Source organism: Phyllopteryx taeniolatus, chromosome 18, assembly GCF_024500385.1.
Source record: "Phyllopteryx taeniolatus isolate TA_2022b chromosome 18, UOR_Ptae_1.2, whole genome shotgun sequence".
In the NCBI taxonomy this organism is placed as follows: Eukaryota; Metazoa; Chordata; class Actinopteri; order Syngnathiformes; family Syngnathidae; genus Phyllopteryx; species Phyllopteryx taeniolatus.
Window position 1 is genome coordinate 5,925,601 of NC_084519.1, and position 25,031 is coordinate 5,950,631.

At 41.0% G+C, this 25,031-nt stretch overlaps 1 protein-coding gene across 15 annotated transcripts in view; it reads right to left on the bottom strand.

Annotated features, from left to right (window-relative positions):
- The window catches only part of nrxn3b (neurexin 3b), a 290,616-nt gene that overhangs the window by 76,748 nt on the left and 188,837 nt on the right, over window positions 1-25,031 (bottom strand). For all 15 annotated transcript variants that reach the window (XR_009785543.1, XR_009785542.1, XR_009785544.1 and 12 more), the window contains one exon: window positions 12,656-12,837. Coding sequence is in view for 12 of the 15 variants with exons in the window: in XM_061754823.1 (XP_061610807.1) it covers window positions 12,656-12,837 (182 nt within the window). In the remaining 3 variants the exon portion in view is untranslated. The remainder of the gene's footprint in view (window positions 1-12,655; window positions 12,838-25,031) is intronic.

Sequence of the window (25,031 nt, forward strand, 5' to 3'; positions counted from 1 at the left end):
ATAATCTTTTAAATTCTACTTAAACCTCTCAATTTGTAACGATATGGAGGAACATGTTTTCACAAGCTCACAACAATATCAATGCATTATATTGATAGTTTTCGGAGGATAGATGCAAATTGGCACGCCAGCCACATTACATCAAACTCGGTTAAGTGCAATGAAACCTTGAGGTGATTCAAGGTTTAATTTCACTACAAGATAGCAACAGCCAAGGTTTTTGCCATATTAAGAAATAATGATAGGACCCTTAGCTTTTCCTATAGCCAAGTGAGAGGAGAAGGTGTTGTCTGTCGAAAAAAGTCAAAATTGTCAAGTTAAAATACAATACTTTCACGAAACATGACACACTGTTAGGATGGTACCTGTGGGCTTTAGGAAATCAAAAAATGATTCAGATGATTATTGAAGGTTACCCCCATTCTTGGACATAATTCCATTGGCAATTTTAGTATTTTTGAAATTCAAAGTTATGCTTTTCCCTGAGTGGCAGCATTGGTGCACATACATCACTCCCTTGGAGGCTTTTTCAGAGCGAAAGGCAAATGCAATGACTCACATGGTCCTTCTTCGCTCCAAATGGCATTATTTGCTGTCCAGGCAGAAGCCTGCCGGAAAATGGCCAGCACAAGTTAAGAAAACAATACAGAACTTCTTATTTCCTTGAAACATGCATAATTGCATTATCTGTATTGGAAGATGTTGCAAACACACTCTTTGTCACGTTCAAATGATCACGTCAGACATTTTTTTGCAGTTCATATGGAGGCGTACAGCAATTCAGTTGCTGACGTGACTATAAGAACTACGCACATGAAAGGAAGCATACAGAACAACAACGCACACAGACATACACAATGTCACGGAAGAAAAGGTCACAAGGTTTTTGTTCAGCTTGGACAGAATTATATTGAAGGGCTTTGACTGCAGTGGCATCATGGTCCCTGACCTGACAGAATATGTGCATGTACTGTATGTGCTTTCAAGCATTTAAGAGAATAACAAAACCGGAACTTTCTTTTTTTCTCTACAATAACAGTGAAGCCGAAGGAGGACGACAAGAGATGCAAAGATACGAGACTTGGCTGCCATCTGCCCTGCTGCCTGCCCTGAACATTTGAGGATCAATAAAAGTCAGCCATATTCTATAACCATCTGTGACTCTGTGTTTCAAATAATTCTCCATAATCTCCATCCAGTAGGAAATACAGTATCTTTTATCTTTATAGATTGGTTTTCTGATGATCCCTGCCTCATGAAAGACTTTTGTCTCCTTGACAATGGAGCTTTGTCATGGTGAGAGTCAATAATAGGAAGATTAAGTCAATACTAAGTTGCACTCTGAAGGATGCACTGGTACCCGCTTTCACATTCACCTTTGATCTCTGATGGAGTCCCACACTCTCATTTCATCCCTTGAATTTTTTTTCAATAAATAAATAAATAACTTCCAGCATTTTCCACTCAACCATTAGGAGCTTAATTCTCAGTGAATGCATTTGCAGTGTGTACATACTGTATTTGTGCTTAGGAGTGAGGTAATCTACCACACCATTGGTATGTTGAAAGGCAGCTCTTTTGCAGTCTTTCTGCTAGATGTATTTTCTAATGTTGACATTTATCACTTGAGCAGGCTCAAATGCATCTCATCATTCTTGTTGTTGAGAATCCAAAAGGGAGTCAATGTGCGAAAATTGGGAGTCTCCTTTCTCCCATTCCAACTCTCTTCTTCCATTCCCGCCTTCCTCTCTTTTGCTGTCTTAAGAAGGCTCAGGTGACTGCAGAGAGTTCAGAACGCCGAGACTTGACGATTTAAGACTATATTTGGAGATGAGATGGCACCCTGTTGCGTGTTTACGCGAGACTGTGCATGAATGTGTGTGTGTGTTTGTGAGTGTGTCCCACATATCTTTCATGAGGTACTCATCAACAGCTGTCTCGTTTATCACTCAGGCAAACATTAGACAGCATCTGGAGTTGGCTTAATAAAGGATATTAAGTAATGAATGCAGCTCTCAAGGGAAACAAGGTCCTCTCCAGTCCGAATTTTTTTTTTAAATTAAAAATGGTGTATAGTTTAAGACAGTGGTTCCCTTTTATTTTATTTTTTTTTGACACAAAGTGCCACTTAAAAAAATACTTAACACTGCAAGTACCGCCACATGAATATACAGTAGCGTAGTAGGCCAAAAGTTTAATAAAAATTAGGTTTCATTGCTAAAAAAAAGTATACTGGGTATTATTGCAATACACTGCAACATTAAGCAGAGTTTAAACATTAAAACTATGCTTAGAAATGTACTTAATGATTAATGATTAAATGTATTGCCAATAAAAGTAAAAAAATATACCTAAATAAATGTTTGAAAACAAACAGTTCTAAAACATTAAATGCAAATATTTTGTCATTAAAAGGTAAATACAACTGAACTCTACTGAACTTTACTTAAAGTACTGTACTGGATAGAGTTTACACCAATCTGATCGGCCTGATCGGTATCGGCCGATAATTAGCATTTTATGATCGGCTTTAATGTCATAATTCGGCGTCATTGAATGGCTCCGCAAAAGACATTTACTCCGCGTCGCCATCGTGTACAGTATATTTGAATCCAAAACCTGGTTTATTTTTAGCCTTGTCGTGTGTCTTTTGACATAGTATTGTAAATATCTGACAGCCAATAAAGTTATAAAAAAAAAAAAAAAAAAAAATGTCGGCGGTGTGGGACAGATAACACGTAATGCACGGCTCAGAGTACAAGACAAATTTGGGTTTTCACGACTGCACTATGTCAGACTACTGCAATAAAATCTTGTATTCCGATATCACCGCATCCCGTCTTTTACGATCACTGGGCTTTATCTTGTCAACTCAAACGTGACCGGATACACTCGTTACTACGCCCACGACAACAACAATCGATTGTGTCGTGTGTATTATAAGAACAAAATAGGGGGAAAAAACGTGTGCTGGTTAGGGTTGATGAGGACTTTAATTCAAGATAGGCTTGCTTGATGTGTGTTCACGTACTTTTAATATGATACGGCTCGCAAGCAGGCAACAAAGCGTAGTGTAGCCTACCAAGCTAGTGCTAGCACTAACGGTTGGACTGGCGTTCTGTCGAATCATGCTCTAAAGCTTCGGTGTGTGTGAAGTAATTTAATTACAGTAAGTTAGCACCCATTATTTCTGTCCTGTTGTAATGTTGGTTTGACCTGAATGATTAGAATACATGACTGTATTGTTTGTTTCTACGTGACCTGCGATTGGCTGGCGACCAGTTCGGGGTATACCCCGCCTCCCGCCCGAAGATAGCTGGGATAGGCTCTAGCAGCCCGTGACCCTAGTGAGGATGAGCGTGGAAGAAAATGGATGGCTGGATGGGTGGATTTTGGCGCATGTTTAGTCGTGTCAATAAATCCCAAAATCAGAAAGTGATCCAAAGGTGTATTCTGCGGCAGAGGATGGACAACTGTGAATCCAATGAGTATCCCCCCCACAATGGCAGGTAAAGGCAGCGGTGTGCCAAGGGCAGGGCAAGGGGGCATTGGCCCCAGGTATCCAACTCAGGTTTTTTTTTACAGGTATTTCTATTGGCCGAAATTACCGTCAGCACCCCACATTGATGATTTGTTTTCGGCGAGTCCGATCACAAGGAGTCCCATGAAAAATTTAAGTTGTAAAGAAATATTGTCAATAACAAAATAGCCATGTATTTTTTTTGTAATTACTATAATGTGAGTTAACAATCTAAAGTCTCCAGGCTGTCGATAACTATAATCTGGGCCTTTAGGAGCTTTTCTGTGAAACTCACACTCCAGCCGAATTTAAACCAACTGGGCGGCCCGCTGAGACTACCACAATGGGCTCTTTAGTGTGAAAACAATCATGTCGTGACACTGTGGCGCCAAGAAGAAAGCGAGGAGGAAGAAAGGATTGGAGATTAGAAGGAGAAAGCGGGTGATGTAGGGGTTAGAGACTGACAGAAAGGCAACACGTCATTTGAAATTCACAGTCAGTGTTGCGGCGTGCTGTGCCACGTTTGTGTCTGATCTTGCTTTGAATTGGAAAACACTTGCGTTGTACTCCCAAACTCCTCTCTTCTTCTCTTCTTCTTGGCATTTTCAAGTTCAACTCCAAGGCGATATTTCACTTTGAACCCAGCTGCATAGGTCAAATCTAGGTTTAAGCATTTACACAATACGTGCGGTACGGATGACAAGGTTGGATGATCCCCATTCACACAGACCTACAAAAACAACTGGAAACACCGTGATATGCATGTCAGAGACATTCTACTGCTTTTCCTCGCGGACGAAACAGTCTCCTGAATATGCACTGAGATACCGTATGTATGCTGTGTGAATTTTGGTAATGCTACGTTTACATTATGTTCTCGGCAGCCACGGCAATCACGTTTCAGGTCACCTTGAACACAGATTTTTATAATATTAGAAAATTTGCCACACAGGCACAGACGGTGCTGGTGAGAAACTTGGAGGCGCTCCGCAGTGGGCTGAGAAGCATACGCATTTCCCTGGCATCTTACGGCGTTTTGCTTATTTGAGGATGAATATCATTATTATGAAAGTAAGAAACACAGTTAACCCATTATTTTGCTCCGAACAACTCCCAATGTCCACACTGTGTCATTTTGAGCAGTCCACAATAGATATATATGTATGTAATAATGTGACAAAAACATGAAAACTAAATAAAATATATCATATTCTCTAGAGATGTTTATTTATAGGTAAAATCCACCTCCTTTCTTCTGCTCCTGCCTGTAAACTAGCTGTAAGTAGCGCTCATACATGCTGCTCTGAAAGTGCAGAGAGAAAGTAGCAAATGGAAACAAGCCAACCATCGATGGTGATGGCTGACCTATCCTCACAATGTACACTTTTTCTTGAAAAGTCCGGCTAGAAAACGAATTTTTAATAATGTCAGTCTCCGACATTCATCCTGCTAGCTCTGATTAACAAATCAGGGAACAGAAAAATACCGACAACACTCTTTGCCTCAGTGAAGGTGTAATGTGACGTGAACGTGGTGAATCTGAAATCTTATTGGTTAAAAAACAAAAACAAAAAAAAAAAAAAACAGCCACAGTTTTGAACTGTATTGTGTTCTACACCAGCACTTGGGATTCTGAAGGCCCTGGGTCCTGACATGGGAACAGATAGAAGCTGAAATCTGATTGAACGAGAGAGAGAAAAAAAAAAAAAAATTCTAATAATCAATAAAATCAACCCACACACAAATGAAAGCTGGGCAGCTTAGACACATGCCATCTAATGACAATTGTAAACTGCTGGAAAAGAATGAATGCAATTTAATGTAAGTTGTAAATGTAGGTCAGTGCTTCTCATAGGGTTTAGGCCAGCAGAGAAGGTCTTGAAGACCATGGACTGCAGGTGACTGTTTATGACTCTAATTTGCTTGCTCATGCCCTAATTGAACACTAAACACACACATGCACGTGCGAAACCAACTACTGTATAGAGTGCCTGTGTGAAAGCACAGTGTTGTACTGTATTTGTTCAGGCTAAAGAGTGTCTGCTCCCTCTCTCGCTTTTCCATTAACATCTACTATTTTTTTCATCATGTGAGAATGGGATTCATGTCCAACTTTATGCCAACATGAGCATCCCTCAGAGGGGTGGCTGTCAGAGAGCAATGTGAGGAGGAGGCGATGGAGTGTTCCTTTTCCCTCACTGAATTGTATTCATTTGAATCCATGCAATATACATGAGCAAGGCAAAGACTAAGGCCACGAGACCGCATGGGTGCATTGCATTAAGAAGGCTGTTTATCCTACTTGAGCAGTTATTACTTGTTGTTATTGTCATGAGATCAGAGTTGTCCGGTTATGCGGTCCATATTTTTTGTGGGTCTGCTACATAACTGATTCCCCCACAGTGCTTGTATTTGACATTGATTGACAGGGCTGATATCCTAGAACAGCCTTTGGGTCATGTTTGTAGTGTCAGCGCCAGCGTACTTTGCCGTGAGAATTAGTTGGAGGCTGTGGAAGCCCATGGGTGGGGTTGTACGAGAGGCCAACAGGGAGAAATAAAGAGCGCTCGTGCTACATATGTTTGTGTATATCCATGCATGAGCTGGCTGTCCAAATACAAGTCGCAAAAAGGTTTTCTGTGTTTTCATTTAAAGTGTGTTGGTGCATCTTTTTATTTAAGTCAAAGTACCTGACATGGGCGGTAATTTTTTAATGACCATAGGCAACATCCTTCTGTTATTATTCTGTCAACTCCATTTTCTATTTCAACTATTTTTTCTTTGCATGCAAAGTTTTACATTTAAACCAGTTTGCACACCCATCAAATGAGCTCGGTGAGAAAAGTACAAGTAAAAGCAAACAGTCTCCAATTCCATCACAGTCAGTGTTCTAACAGCAGCACTGAAAAGCATCTATACTTGCCGAGTAACAACACACAACAACACGACACCGCTAGGCACAAGGCATATGCTGTTTCAATCAGCCTTTAAACACAGATGATGGTCTTTCAAGAGGATCTTCAAAAGGTAGAATACAATTCTGAATTGAAGTATATAACAAAAAGCCTGCAACAGAACCAGATAGTGAGGGGAAGAAAACATGTATTATCGTAAGTCATGTGAATACAGATGGTAATGGGAAGTAGTTGACAGACACTGTTTGGAAAAGGACCGACACCACATAAAATTAGCCTGACAAAAACTCGAGTGTCTGTCGCAGACAACATCATCTAAACTTTAGTTGGCGCCTTTAATTTATCAAAAGACACTGACTAGTTCAATTATTAGCAATGTAGCGTATACGGGTTAACTAGAAACGTAGTTAACTTAGGCGAAAAGAATAAGATGGAAGCGACGCCTGCGTTACTTCCGGTTTAGCGTAATTTTAAATTACAGCGTTAGATATTTTACCTAGCAAAAGGGGCCCCACATCGCTTTTTATGTGGATAAAATATAGGAAGAGCGACGAGAAACCTTGTTATCAATCTCGTAATCTGAAGGTTGCTACACTTTATGGAGTTTTGATAAGAGTTCTAGGCGGCCAGAGGTTTCTTTCCTCGAACCCAAACCCACACAACAATGCAGGTAGTGAATTTTCTGGAAAATTGAATGATCTAACATGGGGAATCTACAGGGAACAACACAGGAAAACACAAAACAAACAAAGTACAGACGGACATTGGCAAAGGAGACTGACTTTATGATGTGAGATTGCTAGAATGAGTGTGTAGTGAATTCATATAGCTGGGGATTCCTGTTCTCGTTAATTTAAACCCAAATATGCAGTAATCTGTACTTTTAGTAGACCGCAATGCTGGATTTACGTGTCTTGAACACGTTTGAGACAGGCGGGTCAGGCTTCCGGGTGTTCAGCCGGCTCGGTCCGCACCGGGAACAGGTGGACTTGGCGGAAACCAAGAAGAAAGGAAGAAAGGATCCCAAAAAGTTCCCAGGCAAGACGGCCAGACCCCGCGTGTCTCGGCTCGGTAGACGTTCGAAAATGTTCCCTTTTGGGATTATTTTGTGGTTTAAACCAAGTGGAATCAAATACTCATTATTAGATTTACGCGCGGTACCCAGCAGGGTGGAGACGCCTTTGTTGGTTTGCTGTATAATGCCACACAATTAACATGTCAATATCTTTATAAAAATGTGTCAAATGCGTGAAACAACTACTGTGCATGTATGTGCCTAAGAGAGAGGTTGTGTGGTTTTTCCATGACAAATAATAATTCACATGTACTGTATCGTTGGCGGTGGAAATGGTTAGCACACCTGCCTCACAGTTCTGAGGACCCAGGTTCAAATCCGGCCTCGCCTGTGTGGAGTTTGCATGTTTTCCCCGTGCCTGAGTGGGTTTTCTCCGGGTACTCCGGTTTCCTCCCACATTCCAAAAGCATGCGTGGTAGGCTGATTGAAGACTCTAAATTGCCCGTAGGTGTGAATGTGCGTGCGAATGGTTGTTTGTTTCTATGTTCCCTGCGATTGGCTGGCGACCAGTTCAGGGTGTAGCCCGCCTCTCGCCCGAAGATGGCTGGGATAGGCTCCAACACGTCCGCGACCCGCGTGAGGATAAAGCGGTACGGAACATGAATGAATGAATGTATAGTTGGCAGTGCATACCGTAGGTGAACCAGCCAGGTTGTGTTAGCATTAGTAATCAGGCTACTACCATTTCTTTCAAACTGATGTTACAGCTACAAATAGCACCTTCTTCTTTTTATTCACCATGTTACAAAAATGTGGCTGACTAGCACAGGGATTTGAAAAAGGTGGCGGGCTATATGCTCCCTTCAGCTCTATTTCTTTAAGAGGAATTAAGTGTGCGAGATTGGAAAATACAAAATCAGATAAGAAGCTCCAATGTTAAAAAGAGGCCATGGTCATTTCTGGCTTTGCCTGACAAGCTGCGGTACACATCAAACATCACATAGCGGGTTTGCTGATGTAGAAAGAAAAAAATGGCGAAGCATTACATTGTGGAAACAGATTTTAGAAGTGAATGCAGGAACTATGCATCTTCTGCACACATTTTTTGTATTAGCCAATGCATAAGAATGTTGTAGAGTAAGGAAAAGGGAGTTTGACTGATGACAGGGGAGTGTGATAGAATAAATCAATAATGAGCTTACAGCAAAGAGATATGCTGCTGTCATTTGAACCGAGTTAGGAGCGCCGGTATTTGGAACAGACGAGCCTTGTTTGCTTCTGGCGCGTATCACATTAAAAGGTGCTGAACCTTACAGCAGCTCGCCGCTGATAAATGGGAGACTGCCGTTTGTTTAATGTTTGCAATTAGTGTTAGGGGGTTTATAACATGACGGCTAAACAAGAAAGTGTAGTTTGTTAGTACATTATCTTTATTACAGGCAATTATTTTTTTTTAATTCGTACAGTTGAATTTAGTAATAACTAATGGATATTATTTTTTGTTTGTTTGCTGTCTTACTTCCCCACAGTTGTGAAACAAAAGTCACTGCACTAAATACAGTCAAGGGCTTATGAAGCAAATGCAATAAATGTCGACGCGACACTAACAAAATGCATTTGTATAACAACGTCACAATGCATATGACAACATCATATTAAATCAAAGTTAATTTGTGTATGCAGTCAAGGTTGCGTAGTTTGGCTGTTCAACCGACCACTAAGCTAACAATGTGAGGCAGCCAGGATACTGTTGTCCTTATTACAAGCTCGAGTGCCATCAACATTTTGCTCCTGTTATCAGGTCAAATGTGCTAATATTGTTGCTCAAATTAATCCAGTTGGGATTCACGACACTTGACGGGAGAGAATTCTCTGACTTTGTTGTGATACACGAAACATAACATTTTGCAGCACTGATAGAAATGTCACACACTCTGCAAATTACCCCTTACATGTCAAAATGTGCACGTTGCTGTTTTTAGCAGTCAGACATTAACACTACAATCAACCATTTAATTTGCATTAGCAAAACAAGCTGTAAGGTATTGTGAAAAAGGGAGGGGAGATAATGAAGAAACCATAAAAGAGGATCAAGGAGGCAGGCAGTGATTAGGGATTTTTCTTAGTTTATTTTGTTAAGGGTTTATACATTTTGAATTCTCCACAGACAAGAAAAAAAAAAACAGGACAACAAATGATAAGAGACGTACTTTTGAATTACCGTTTATTCTGGGTATATAATGGCCAAAATATAGTTATAGTGTGATAATCCATTTGTAAAAAGACTGATAAAGACTGCTAATTGCAAAAGCCAAAGGTTGTGGCTCCAGGTCCAATGAGACCTTTAGTAGGACCTCTATTAAAAAAGGAGACGCCTCTAACCTTTTCGTTCAATGTCATTATAAGTCAACATTGATAAGCGGGCCTGACGTCTTCCGTTAGACACTATCATGGAATGACATTTCCCTCAAGTCTTGTCAGTGTCAGTTTAAAGTGCACATAAAAATTGGCAGCAGATTTAGCATTGCCACAGCAAAATAGTGTTCTTGTTAATCCAAACGTTCCTCACTAAGAACTGCAGGAATAACTATAACCTGGATCACATTCCATGAGGTAATCAGCAAAAAGCACAGGGGGAGCGTGTCAGGCTGGGGCATTAAAAATATGCTTGTAGATTTGTATACTGTACTAGATATACAGTATGTAGAGATTTACAGTATGATCACTTACCCTTTCAGATGAGAAGGGCAAAACAGTATATAGAACATATTAAGTAGTATATCTGAGCTATACTTGCCAGCTGTATTTGTTTCTTATTTCTATTTTTGATTGAACATTGTATCATGTACCAGAACGTTAATATCAGTCAGGTTATATATCAAGATATAATTACATTTCCTTTGCACTTCCGTTTACTTATTAGAATAAAGTCACTGTGTTACCACAGTATGACCGCCCAAAATGAGTGACGAGTAGGTAATCACCTGTTTTTAGTTTGAGGAGGAGGCAGTGCCGCTCGCAGCAACAGATGAGTGCGCTGAATGAAATGAGTCCTCTTAATTGATTTACATTTATGAAGGCACAGCTTTTTTCTTAAGTGAGGGAGAACCAGAAATGGGGGAAAAAGTCAGGCTCGAGCAGGGTTATGAACAATTTTTCAGCCCACACAAGGAGAGCACGGAATAATTCCACGGTACACGAAGAGGTCCGTGATTATATGTAAACAGTGCAAGTTCCCACCATGCAGATACCGCTGCTGTGGGGGGCCCCAGGTTTCCCCTTTTGCCCAAGTTACATGGCTGTCCCAGCAACAAGCACACAAGATTTGTTTTCACGCCACAGCGGATGAGCCTTAACCCAGCCCATGTCGATGTGTTTGTGTTCTAATGTACATGTTCTATGTAAATTCTGTGTGTGAGCTTTCATTTCTAGTGAATATGGAATACTGCAACACATTCCCTCAACCTGTGATTTTGTATTATTTTTTTAAACGAAAAAAGTGTTGTACTGAAAAAATAGCAATGACATCATCAGTGACTAGTTGACGTCGACTAGACTTATCTGGTATCAGTTTAAAAAAAAAAAAAAAAAAAAAAATCAGAACTCGTGCAACCCCTAAAATGTAGCAATATTCTCTGCATTCCAAAAGTGTTAAATATGTTAATGAAGTTGCTACACTTGATTTTTAGCGTACATGAATTCATTTAGTGCATCTAGACTGCAAGGAATGAACACATTTTCCACCCAGTAAGCCGCAGCCATATGATGAGATATCGTGCTTGGAGAGTCTACTATCTGATGTTTTTTAAAGACACTATTAAAAATACATTCACTTTCCTTCTTTTAGGAGCTACCGGCAATTACTCCACGGGTTAAAGACGTCACTTAAATTTCTTGCCATCGTGGTTCCGCTTCGTCTCTTACCTGTATGTACACATGCGCGCGCACACATTTATCTATCATCTTTGAAGAGCAGATGGCTGCATTCCAGCACCACATGGCCAACACTCAGGAGATGAGGTGAGTTCTTTAAGGGGAAAATTACTTTCAATCTTCTGTAGAAACTGCAGATCCTCCTAATCTTTTTATTTTTGCATCATCTCAAACCCCCTTTTGCCCCAACCACAACTAACAATCTAGTGCTATATTTACAGTATCTTCAGTAGCTTCTGTTGTTTAATATGTAAATACGTTATACCTAATTAACAAGTCAAACAAGGTGAGATTAATAAAACGCTTGCATGGCAGTGCAATCAACTTGCTGACAATTCCAGCTCATACTCTTACTTTCCCCCGAATTCAAAGGAGAGTCACACTCATTAGTCAAAGTTGAAGTCAGTCTCTGTGTGGTGGAAAACAAGAAAGATGGAATAGCAGAGGGAAAAGAGACCTTTGGAACGGGGGTTGATTACATTTGGGGTGTTTTTACGGATCAGCTGTACAATTCCATTAAGTGGTGATGGGCCACAATAAGTCAACCTTTTCTCATTGGAATTCAGTAGGACGTATAAAAACTTAAGCAGTATACTACAGTGGAACACATAAGGGCAATCCCAATCTGCTTTCATAAGAAGTAAAAGAAATATAATGCAAGCAAAGATCCAACTGTTGAAACCGTTATTTATTAACTCTCCGGCTAATATTCTAAGTAGTGTTTTAACATCATACAAGTCTTATAAGAAGTTAACTGATAGCTGTTAATAATAAAGGGTGCACGCAATAAGTTGTCTCATTGTGGAATTAGTGACGTGAGGCTACATTTAAATGTCGCTACCAGATTTACTGTAAAACTGCAAACACCCTTTAAACGAGACATTACTCCAGTCTCTCCTTCAGTGGCTTCCTGGTCGTGTCCATTTCAAAATCCTTGTTTTCAAATCTTAAAATGGTCTAAGTTGCACCTTCATACATACAGTACATATACAATCTCCACTCATACTCCATCTTGCTCGCTCTGGTCAGCAGACCAAATGCTATTACTTGTCCCGAAGGCCCACCCGCAAGCTCAGAGGTGATCGCCCCTCGGTGTTTCCAGCAACATAACTGATACAGTAAATGATCGATAGATAGCTCAATCAACAGATGTTTGAAATTGTACTAAAATCTTGTGTGAACAGGCTCAATGTGTTGACTCGGCAGGTCAGTACATATGAGTCTGTTTTTACAGTTTGAAACTATTGTTTGATAGAAAACATTGGTACTCACAATGTGGAGCATGATGTAGTCGCCCAGGCGCGGGGCACTGTCGATGCGAACGAGGATGCCGTCTTTGATGGTCGTGCTAAACCCTACCGCCAGCCGGTCTGTCCGTGTGCTGGGCCTTTCGTTATTAGGCCACGTGTATGTGATCAGACCCCCTCCTTTGCCAAAGATGTAGGTGGTGCCAGCTGTGGAAACATTAGGAACATGATCGGGACTTTTTCTGGGAGAGAAATGCAGAGGCATCAAAAAAGAAGGGGGGTTAAAACACAAACCAGTAGGAAGTACATTTTGGCAAAACCTGATCCAATTTCCTCTAATCAGACCATCACCACCTACTAGGTGATGTCACCATCAGGTTCATCTATGACATATTCAACTCTTACTATAAATATAACCCTGTCTCAGGGAATGGAAAACATTTTAGCTAGAGCTGACTAAATCTCCCAATCCTCGTGTATCATATATGAGATCAAGAAGTAAAGAACAGGCACTGGCATAAAAAAAGCAGAGAAGGGAAGAAACAAAAAAAAGAAAAGAAAACCTTGCCTGATTGAACTCAACAAAATTGGAACCAGTAGGGGGGGACGAAACTAAAGCCTTCAGTTAGATCAAGCTTGGCCTGAACCATCATTTTTACTTTGTTGCATTCTTTTTTAAAACTATTTTCATCGTTGCATAAAAAGAGTACCTCTTTTTTGCTTTGATGGTTGGAGTTATTTCCTAAATAATCCTAATCTACATCAAACATAATCCTTGAGCTGCTTTATCCATGTCGTCTACATTCCAGCAAGGATACTCAAAAGATGAAAAATATATGAACCCAATGGCCAGCCTAAAAAACTAAGTGGCTGCTTACACTGAACCGTTCTGAACAAAACAAAAACAAAACTACTGACCGATTGGGTCTTTGCGTCAATGCTTTTATTTCTCGCCATCCTCAGTGTAACCCTCACAGTTTCACTGCTTTCCAAGTCACCTAAACATCTGCTTAGGCCTTGTGATGGGTGCCCAGCTGTCTCACATTTCCCCCCATGAAGCAGCCAGCCGTCTGCTCCGTGGTCCGTAACACCCTGGAGACTACACCAACATATGGAGGAGTGCAAGTGAGAGTGAGTGTGAGGCTCTACCCACCAGATGAGTGTCTGTTTGCCCGCAGATATGCTAACAGGTTAGGATTTTGTAAACCTCAGGCAGAGTCAGAAATGCAATTTGCAAAAAAAAAAATTTCGTCTTCATTAGAACAAAAAGCCCTCAGTGGGCTTCAAACAACTGTTTGCTTGCGTTCACGTAACAAATCCACAAGGCTAGCAATTACATCCTTGGAAAATATAACCATAGTAGTCACTCACTTGCATTTCTCAAATTGAAGCAAATGTTTACTTTGTGTATGACCTGCTTAAAATAGCACATTTCCTGAATGGCGAAGCATCTTGTCTAAAACCTGACTGATGCCAGGAGGACAGCAGATCGCAGCCTGCAGCCTCATTGCACCGGATCTGGCCCTCAGTGTCTCGTCGCCTCAAATAGCTTCTTGCCAAAAGAGTTTACACCGACTTGGGAAGCGCTTCTCCGGCAAACTTCCCAATCACATCTAGCACTCACTTTTTGGTTTTTTTTCTGGAGGGAAAGATGATGACAAGCAACAAAGATACAAGCACTCCAGGGAGCCAATTATCACATTGAGGAGATTTACTTTCTGGAGGACAATGTACGAAGGCCTGAAACGCACACAGGAAGCCATAGGCACAGACACAGTGACGCACACAGGCGACGCAGACGAGGCAAGCGGATGGCAGCACAAATGCACATTGTGATGCTCAAGCATGAAAAGTGTGCAAACACGTGTACACGCACTCCCAGTGAGGACATGGTGCCCTCTCACATACAATCACTGTGGCTGATTATATCCGCAAATAAGAAGACAGTGAACCCGACATCTACAAAAAGTGGCAACTTTGCCTTCGGTTGGGCCCAGATTGCAGCAGTTATTTTTAACAGAACTGCTTTATTTTCAGGCATCCATTGACTACATGACCCCAAGTTGCTTTTGTTTCGCGTGTTCACATTTACTTGAAGATTTTACACTACATAATTAGACCAGGGCGGCACGTTGGGCGACTGGTTAGAGCGTCAGCCTCACAATTCTGAGGTGCGGGGTTCAATCCCCGTCCCCGCCTGTGTGGAGTTTGCATGTTCTCCCCGTGCCTGCGGGGGTTTTCTCCGGGCACTCCGGTTTCCTCCCACATCCCAAAAACATGCATTAATTGGAGACTCTAAAATTGCCCGTAGGCATGACTGTGAGTGCGAATGGTTGTTTGTTTCTATGTGCCCTGCGATTGGCTTGCAACCAGTTCAGGGTGTACCCCGCCTCCTGCCCGATGACAGCCGGGATAGGCTCCAGCACGCCCGCGACCCTAGTGAGGAGAAGCGGCTCAGAAAATGGATGGATGGATAATTAGACCATGGTACAGTGGCCTGGAAGTGCAAAACAATATAATACATTGTGAAACACATTTACATTTCAGAAAACAAATTAACAAAAGCCGAAACACTTTTTTTACATCCATCCATCCATCCATTTTCTTTACCCCTCATCCTCACCAGGGTCGCGGGCTGCTGGAGCCTATCCCAGCTATCTTCGGGCGGGAGGCGGGGTACACCCTGAACCGGTCGCCAGCCAAACGCAGGGCACACAGAAACAAACAACCATTCACACTCACATTCACACCTACGGGCAATTTAGAGTCTCCAATTTATGCATGTTTTTGGGATGTGGGAGGAAACCGGAGTGCCCGGAGAAAACCCACGCAGGCACGGGGAGACCATGCAAATGGCACACAGGTCCCCAGAACGGTGAGGAAGATGTGCTAACCAGTCATACACCGTGCCGGCCACTTTTTTACATTTCAGAAAAAAAATTTTTTACAAAAGCCAAACCACTTTTACATTTCAGAAAATTTTTTATAAAAAACGAAACACTTTTACATTTCAGAAAACACATTAACATCCATCCATTTTCTGTACCGCTTATCCTTACTAGGGTTGCGGGTGGGCTGGAGCCTGTCCCAGCTAATTGCAGGCTGGAGGCGGGGTACAACCTGAACTGGTTGCCGGCTAATCGACAAAAACGGAAACACATTCCAGAAAACAAATTAACAAAAGCCGAAACTCTTTTACATTTCAGAAAACACATTAACAAAAGCCGAAACACTTTTACAAAAGACGAAACCAATTACAATTGAGCCAACCCAGAAAGTGAACGTCCCATTTCGCAGACATTCTAAGAAATCCCACACCCTTTCTCGGCAAGGCCCGCCCCACTTCAACATGATTGGCTCCTGCATCACGGGAAGGGTAGGCTACGCAGTTGTTACGAAATGTCCATCCCAAATTGCGATTGTATATATGGACGCCCTGAACAGAGAGACTGTATAGGCGTTTGATGCTGTATATACAATATATTGTACTTGATCACATTTCTTAAATCATAAAAAGATAAGATAAATAGTTAAGGAAGGAGCAGGTTGTTAAAGAGAGAGCATGCTGGCGAGATTAAAGGGAAAATGTGGATATTTGAAAGGAAGCTGCCGGCTCCATTCATTTGAACCTACATTCTGGTCACAAACTTCGCTTTTTCATGCACAGGCACATTATACATTACGAATATAATTTAGTATTGATTTAAAACAACATTTGATGCTTTACATACTATTTATATGGCTTGAGCTGAGGCAACGCGGTGGCACGGCTCGCAAACCCGGAAATTAATATTTTCACAATGAGGGAAAGCTTCTGTGCATTTTGATTGAGTTGTAAACTGGAATGCTAAGATGCCGTGCAACAGAGATTAGAATTTTTAATGGCGTCAAAACCAGTGGCCGGCCGATCGGCCGCTCAAGGAAACAGTTGCCAAACCACGCACACTGCGCCATAGTTCAGTCGGGTTCAGCGGCGGTGCTCGGTGTGTGCCAGCCTTAACCACCATGATCCTAACCTGCTTTTGTTAATGTGTTTTCTGAAATGTAAAAGTGTTTTGGCTTTTGTTAATTTGTTTTCTGAAATGTAAAAGTGTTTTGGCTTTTGTTCATTTCCATCAATTTTCAACACCGCTTACCCTGGTTAGGGTCACGGGGCGCTGGAGCCTATCCCAGCTGACTTCGGGCGAAAGGCAGACTACACCCTGAACTGGTCGCCAGTCAGTCGCAGGGCACATATAGACACGGACAACCATTCGCACTCACATTCACAGCGTCACTGAGTGGGAACTGAACCCACGCTGCCCGCACCAAAGTCAGGCGAGTGCGCCACTACACCATCAGTGACCTTTTGTTAATTTGTTTTCTGAAATGTAAAAGTGTTTTAGCTTTTGTTAATTTTGAAATGTAAAAGTGTTTCACAATTTGTTATATTGTTTTGCACTTCCAGGTCACCATACCATGGATATATTTATAGGGAGTAATTGGCCAGCAACAGTCCATTTCTATTGCCATTGCAAAATACTTGTAATATTCAAATAATTCTCTCATTTGATGCATTCAAACAAATTTTCTTTTAAAAGATAAAATCAAATAAATCGGATGTGAAAATGAGTTACCTTAAAAACACTGTTGGATCAGAGGAGACTTTCAAAACACTGTTGGATCAGAGGAGACTTTCATTTTCATAAGTTTGGCCAATTAGCTTATTTGAAAAATAGCGGCTCCATTTATTTGAGCATAAATGTATATAAAAGAGAGAAATCCCCCCAAAAGCAAATTCGGCTTCATTCAGCAACTATCTTGACAAAACAACATCACACAACAAGTATCCCCCCCCACTGCTATAACCCAAAATAATGGGTATTGGTCAACTGCCTGTCTATGGGGAGCAGTGATTCATTGCATCTGCAATTTGCCTCCATTTAGAGATTCTCACTGTAGGAGGAAAGCTTCAGTCAAAGTCATGGCCTCTATTTTCCAAGTGGACCCGTGAGGCATGGAAGACCAGACATAAGGTCAGGACACCTGTCTGCGGAACACGACCACATGCTGTCCTTCAAGACCTCGTGTGACACACCCCAACTAGATAAGAGAGACATGGAAGAATCAAGTTGCAGACACAGATACATGATGGACACGCAGTTTTTATGCAGGTGGATATCACCAAATATACGGACACAGGAACTCGAAAATAACTTGAAATGCAGAGTAGTTGACCATAAAATATCCTCCAGGGAATTCTCAAATGTTTATTATATAACCAAGTGATAGAAAGCTCAACCGTGCAGGTGCTCTACATAGTGGGGGAATTACGCTGTCAACATTGCTTCAACAAAAACATCATACTTTCGTCATAACTGGAGAAGAGATTTCTGTGACTTACGTTGAATGCATCCCCGTTGGTTACAATTAAGATTATTAACAGCACATGTGAGCACATTCTCTTCACTGCCAAAGTGTGAGGCAACGCTATCCGTCAGCAGCAAAAAGAGGCGAACAGATGCTATGGTACACATTTGTTAAAACCGGCTAATTAGTCCGGTCCAGCCATCACAATCAAACTGTAATCAAGCCTTCTGTTTGGAAGCAGCTGGTAGTGTTGATACCCATCTACAAAGTCTGTATGGAGACAGGCGTAATGTGTTGATGTACTGTATATTACAGTATGTATATAATGTAATGTATTTTATGCAAATGCGGCTATAAAGAAAACAATTTCGCCTTTTCACCCACCAGGCAAGAAAACACAGCAGGGTAACTGGTCTGAATGAAATGATTTAAATGCACACACATATATATGCAATCATTACATCTTACTTACATGTACACACAGGTTTATTAGCGTTTGTCTCCCCCCCCCCCCCCCACCCATTATTACATAGGCTTTCAGTATGCCTCCAGGGGATGAAAAATTAACACAAACACGATTTGATGTGGTCAAATTCAGCAGACATCAGAAAGCTGTCTAAAAAGAGAAAAAAAGAATGTGATCCTCCTCTCATGCTCCATTTAAAGGCAATTATCAGGCTTGCTGTGCTTGACGCAATAAACAATAACGAACAGTTGACAGAGGAATCAAATTGCAAGCTACCGAGGGGTGTAATCACTAGGAATCATTTCCATTTTACGACCTTCTATTTCATAATTCATACGTCCAACTGTTGCCTGTGCCCTCAAGGATCGAGTGAGGGATGCCGCTGATGGCTGGGTGGCTTTCGCTCGGTGTGTGTGTGTATGATTTCATGCTTTAATAGAATTTCAGCAGCATACATACTAACAAACGACATGTTTTAGAGAGCTGTGTCTTTCTGTTGTTGCTGTTAAAAAAAAGGGAATATGATGGATGAAGGTCATCATGCTGTCTGTGTAAAAAAAAAAAAACAGGAACGCCTTGAATGATTTACACTGTCCATTTCTTTAATATATATTGGAAAAAAAAAACTTTAGTAAAGCCACATTGAATGGATTGATACAAAGGAAAAAACAAATAAGTGTGAAAAATTGAACCAAGAGACGGACAGAAGTAAACAGAGTCGCTATTATTTCTCTCAAATTTGCTCTTAAGATAGTTCCAAAGGAAACTACATCAGACTCCCAGATCAGATTTGATTGAGTATAACAAATAACAATTATTTGAGCCCCTAACACAACAAAATCAAAATGGCAGGAGTGACCCAACTGTCAATGAAGGTTTAAGTAACATTGCAAGGCACAAACAGCGTTGCATTTCTTTACAGTACAGGAAGTCCTCGAGTTACGACGTACTCGACCTACGACGTTTCCACTTTACGACCCCCGTGCCTCTTCCGCCATTTTGCCCCCAGCACCATAGTGGCCAGTAGAACCTGCACATGCTTCCTCAGCAATAGCTCTCACAGGCTCCCCTCCTTCTTCGCCATCCACCGCTCAGCAGTAATGGTAAGCACAGCATCTTATTTTTTTATTTTAACGTATTTTAGTTTCTTTATACAAAGTATTTCGACGTAAATTTCGACTTTAACGGTGAAATCCGACTCACGCGGAAATCGGGGTTACGTCGCCAGCGTAGGAACGGAACTCGTTCGTAAATCGAGGACTTCCTGTATTTGGCCTAAGCACCAGGCAGTAAAACAATCACTGTGTCTATTCTTATTCAGTTGACTTTTTGGGTTCCTCAACATACCTGAAAATACACATTTTTGTAGGTGCGTGTATTATAGTGAACACGAACTTCCACTCAGTAGCACCGTCGAGAAAGTTTGAGAAACTTAGCCCCCGACACCGCTTTCAACAATAGACAAGAAATTTGGTGGATGTGTGTCATACCAGGACACAAGAAACTGTCTCAAAGATCCATGCACGGATTTAAATAGGAAGTCAGTCATTTTGGTTAAGCAGCCATTTTGGGCGGATTCCAAGACTCGTACTTTTACAGTCTTACAAGGAAATTTGTCCAATATATGAAGCAGGTCGCACACAAAATTGTGAAACTTTTATGCCGATGCCAACTAATGAGGGCGGAGCATTGTATCAGTTTGATGATCAATTTGATACTTCACCATGAAAAGAGGGCACATTATTATGATTATTATTATGATTATTATTATTTACATGCGAGGAAAGTCTGTGGAGCTACCATTTCCCACCGATGCATTTCAGCTGCAGATCAGTTACAATGGCCAGGTTTTTTGCTTATTTTATAAAACCACAATGAACATACTGGACAATTGTAAATTCTACATTATTAGACAACCACAAAGTCAAATGAAACACAATACCCAATTATTCTTCTCAACCATGTGTTTGCTGTAAGGTTTGGAAGTACTGTAGGCTATGGAGTTTTTGTAAAAAAAATATATATATATAATTGATGACAATGTGGAAATGTCAGCTCGAGAGCCAATTTGTTCAAAAGAACTGTTGAAGAGGCCAAATATCTGGAAGTAGTCTGCTGAATTGTGACAAATTGTATCTGCTATTATTAAATTAGGCAGTTTTTTTTTCATTAAGCAAACATACTTAATCCAAAAAGTTAGTTTTTGATTTTTTCCAAGTATGGAAGTTTTAAATCAAAGCAATCCCTTAAAAAAAAAAAAAGACCTAATACTTGCAGGAAATAAATCCACTTGCCTAAAGTTTTTTCCCAGGCTGAACATGCTCACAGTGGATTGTAAGGATAACTCTCTTCATAGCAAATGCAACACGCAGCAAAGCTCAGGCATCTTCTTGCTTGGTTTGCCAAGCAGCACCGGCAACCAGAGTGATAGCGTGAGCCGCTGGGCAGCATCACCATTCAGCGACCAAGTCAAAATTGTTGACGTGAGTGTTTGTGCTACGGCAAGTACAGAGAAACTTCACTCTCGCCGATTTACTGTGGACAGTCAGCTGTAACAGCAACCAATGCAGTGCTATTTTAGCATACCATACATTAAGAACAATGTTTAAACATATCAAATCAAGTGTACAAAATGAAAATAAATAAATCAATCAATAAAGTCCTACTTGGACTGGTGGTATAGTGGTTCAGTTTGAGTCCCTGTCAGTGCCTTACTAACCAGACAATAATAATAAAATAATAATAATAAATAGGTGTGTTGCATCAGGAAGGGCATCCGGCATAACAACTCTGCCAAACAAATTATGCAAGTGACTTGCTGCGGCGAGCTGGGATGGGACAAGCCGAAAGTCACAACAGCAACAACTTGGACTGTGTCATGCTGGGGGAAAAAAAGGGCTTTCCCACTCTTCCCACAAAGTTGAAAGCATAGAATGGTAAAAATGAGGAGAACATACCTATTAACCAATCGTTGTGGCATGAGTAGACAACTTAGGTCACGCTCCTATTGTGTTATCTTTGTAGTTGTTTTGGAGGGTTTAAACAGTCTGATGAAGTCAACCCCAGCGGATCGGAAAGTAGGAAGAATGACAAAGAGGATTTCATAGACAGGGCAGGAGGGAGGGACGAAGGGGTGATGCTGAGATCCATGCAGCATTCTAGGATACAAAGAAAACCTCTCTGCTGCCTTTAATACTGCAACGGTAGAATTTTTGGCGAGTGATAACAGGGATAAAAGCAAGTGAGGGTGTGCAATTAAAAAAAAAAAAGAGCACAAAAAAAGCAGCAAAGGCAGGCCAATGTCATCTTGAGATAGCAAATAAAAAGACTATCTGTAGTGCTTGGGCATATGCAAGCCAATCCCTAAAACCTGACTGACAATTCTTTCCATCCCAAGAATATATATTCTTTTGATTTTCTTTCAAAAATTAGGACCAAAGTTTCTCCCTTAATTCCCATCGTTCATGATGCATGAGAATGTGAAGGAAAGTGTGTGACGCGTATCATTTGAGTGACAGACCCCCCCCCCCCCCCTCCCCCAAACCCTGCAGAGGATTAGGCCAAGAAGATCCCCAAAAGAATAAGGCATTCAAAGATGGCTCAGACTGGAAGCATCATTTATAATTGAATCTTCCCTTGAGGATGGTGGTGCCCGTTGAGAATCCCGCTTTATACTTTGCCTGTTTGTCTTTGCAATGACCGAAAGGCCCTTAGCGAATAATACAGTAGAAGACAACAATGCTATCCCAAGACCTACCAAAGTCAAGCTCAATATACTTACTCATTTGGAAATTTGATCAAACTTTACGGTCCAAACATAAATCACCGCAGTTCAATGTGGTTTCTGTATTGTACTTTGCAGCACTGGGATGTGAAAATATACATAGGTGGAATTTTGACTAGTGAAAAAGGACACAGGACTAAAGGATCAAAAAACCTTGGGATTTGGACTTACTATCACGATTTATTTTATGTGGGTGTACAAATGTAATGATCTATAGTTGATATAGTTTTAATTAGATTAATCTCCCTTGTTGGACAATAATATATCCTGCTGTGTGATAAAGGTCATGTTTCAAAACAAAAGAAGAAAGACCTGACTCTTCTATCGAGGCACATAGTGTTGCGGAGTCATTTTTCAGTACATGTCAACAAACCGCAGTGGCAAATGGATTTTGACATTTGCCTCAGATTGGCTGTGCACAGAATGTAATGAGCCAGAAAAGATTGACTCTTTGTCAAACTGACTGTCACATTTACACTAAGCAAGCGTCTCAAGCATTTTCTGGATGGTAGTTAACTTGTGTTCATTTCAAACCACATTGATAACGTACCATTGGAACGTCAACCCCTCTGTTCACCTAGGCTTGAATTGTCTACACACGTTGCTTTTGTTGTTGGTGGTGGTGGTAGTAAGAGCACTAGCATTACTAGTAGTAATTTTTATAATGGAAACTGGCAATTACAAATAAAATATAGCGTGTCAAAATATGTTTGGATGTTTTGGATGCACACTACAAATACAAAATGTGAATTGGAGAGAAACAAAAATGCATATTTTATCAAGAAGCTGAATCTCTTCTTGAAATCAACAACATCCCAATATTTACTTACTGGTAAATCTAATTTGAGATGATTAATAAGAAACAGCAAATAATGTATTAGATGTTTCCACAAAACAATAAATCACAGTTCAGCTTGCCATGATAGAGTTAAGCCCGGATCTGGCTTGCGTTTTCAGGGTTGTGTAATGCACAGGCAGGAAGGCCTGAATCAGTACCATACAGTGTGTGTGACATTACACAATATACAATAAAATAACTAAAAGGGCATCATTCAGCATTTACGGATGTGACCTTGCTTCTCGGCAGTGTATCTACGCGTAGTACAGATATGCATAGTAATCAATTCACCAATTAACTGATGAAAGAATTCTGTCATCTGTGTGTTATTGCATTGATGATTAATTACATCTCGAAACAATTGGGGTCAAATATAGTTCACCACTTGGCTGCGATCAGCGGAGGTAGAATTAATTCACTCAACTACTTTGCGATCTTATATATCCCATGCCAACATTTTTTTTTTTTTTTTTATTATTGTTAAGTAATCTTTGATGTCCTTTTATCGGGCTTGCAAGATAATTTGGATTGGAAATGCCCAGGATGCCGTTTCTCAAGGTATTGTAGTTGGTATTTTATGCCTGGCATATGAGGCAGCCAGATTTCTCATTGATAGTTGATATTTCAATAAGCTTTGCACTGATTGGATCACTGGCCTCCTTAATTTGAATATCGCATATGACAGTGGCAGTCGTGAGCTCACATAACGTATTTGCTTCTGCAACCGACAGCTGCAAACAAGTAGTACCTACCAGATACGGCAATTTCTTTGCTCACCCTTCTCCAGGCAGCTTCGTTTTTAATATGGTCCAGTACTTAGTAGTACTGGACCATATTATAACTGACAAACCACATAGATGTCAAATTTAAAGCATGTCACAGACTCATTTTGACCAATGTGTGTTGGACTTTGATGGCATGGGACCTTTAAGAACATGACATCAGCAATAGAAAATGTTGAGCTCCAGCTGGGCAAAATGGTAAATGGACTGCACTTATATAGCGCTTTATCTACACCAGTGATTTTCAACCTTTATGGAGCGAAGGCACATATTTTACAATTGGAAAATCTCACGGCACACCAACAAACACAAATGTCAGGTAGATACACAATAATTACTGCATGCACTTCCTGCCATCTAATAGAAGAGCATTTATTTGTTCTGTCTGCCACTGTGCCTCACTGGCACAAATAGAGGAACAAAGATACATTATTCCTTGTAAATGAATAATTTTTGGAGCAGTTAATTAAAATTTGATCATTTCCCACGGCGCACCTGAAGATCACTCATGTCACACGAATGTGCCACTGGTTGGGAATCACTGATCTACACTATCACAGTGCCCAAAGCGCTTTCCAAAGCCTCACATTCACCCATTCACACACCAATTGGCGACTGTTGCCATGCAAGGCGCTGGCAGGCCCACTCGGAGCAAACTAGGGTTCAGTGTCTTGCCCAAGGGCACTTCGACATGCAGACAGTTGGAACCGGGAATCGAAACAGCTTCCCTTCGATCACTGGACGGCCCGCTCTACCTACTGAGCCACAGCAACCCAATGCCAACTTCTCCAAGTAGTACTAGTATATTCAATACAAAACTGGCACTGAAACAGGAGTTCAGAACACTCAAGAGTGATCCTAACACGTACAAATACAAACCAATTAAATCATTGGTACCCTAAGTTGGGGTGCCAATTGTGGAGTTATTTTAAAACCCTTTAAAACAACTTTTGTTACGATGAGAACTCCCAAAACGTTGCCCAAAGTAGGCTACCGTAATGAAATGAACCCTATCTGCTTGATATCAACAGGGTTTATGCCACTGGATTTAATAACTGTGAAAAGTGTGTGCCAGCATTGCAACGTTGGACATGCTGTCGACAGGGTCCATTCAGTTTCGTTTTATGGAAGCAACGAAAAATATAATACTGAGCACGTGTCACCACCCATCTCCTTATGGAG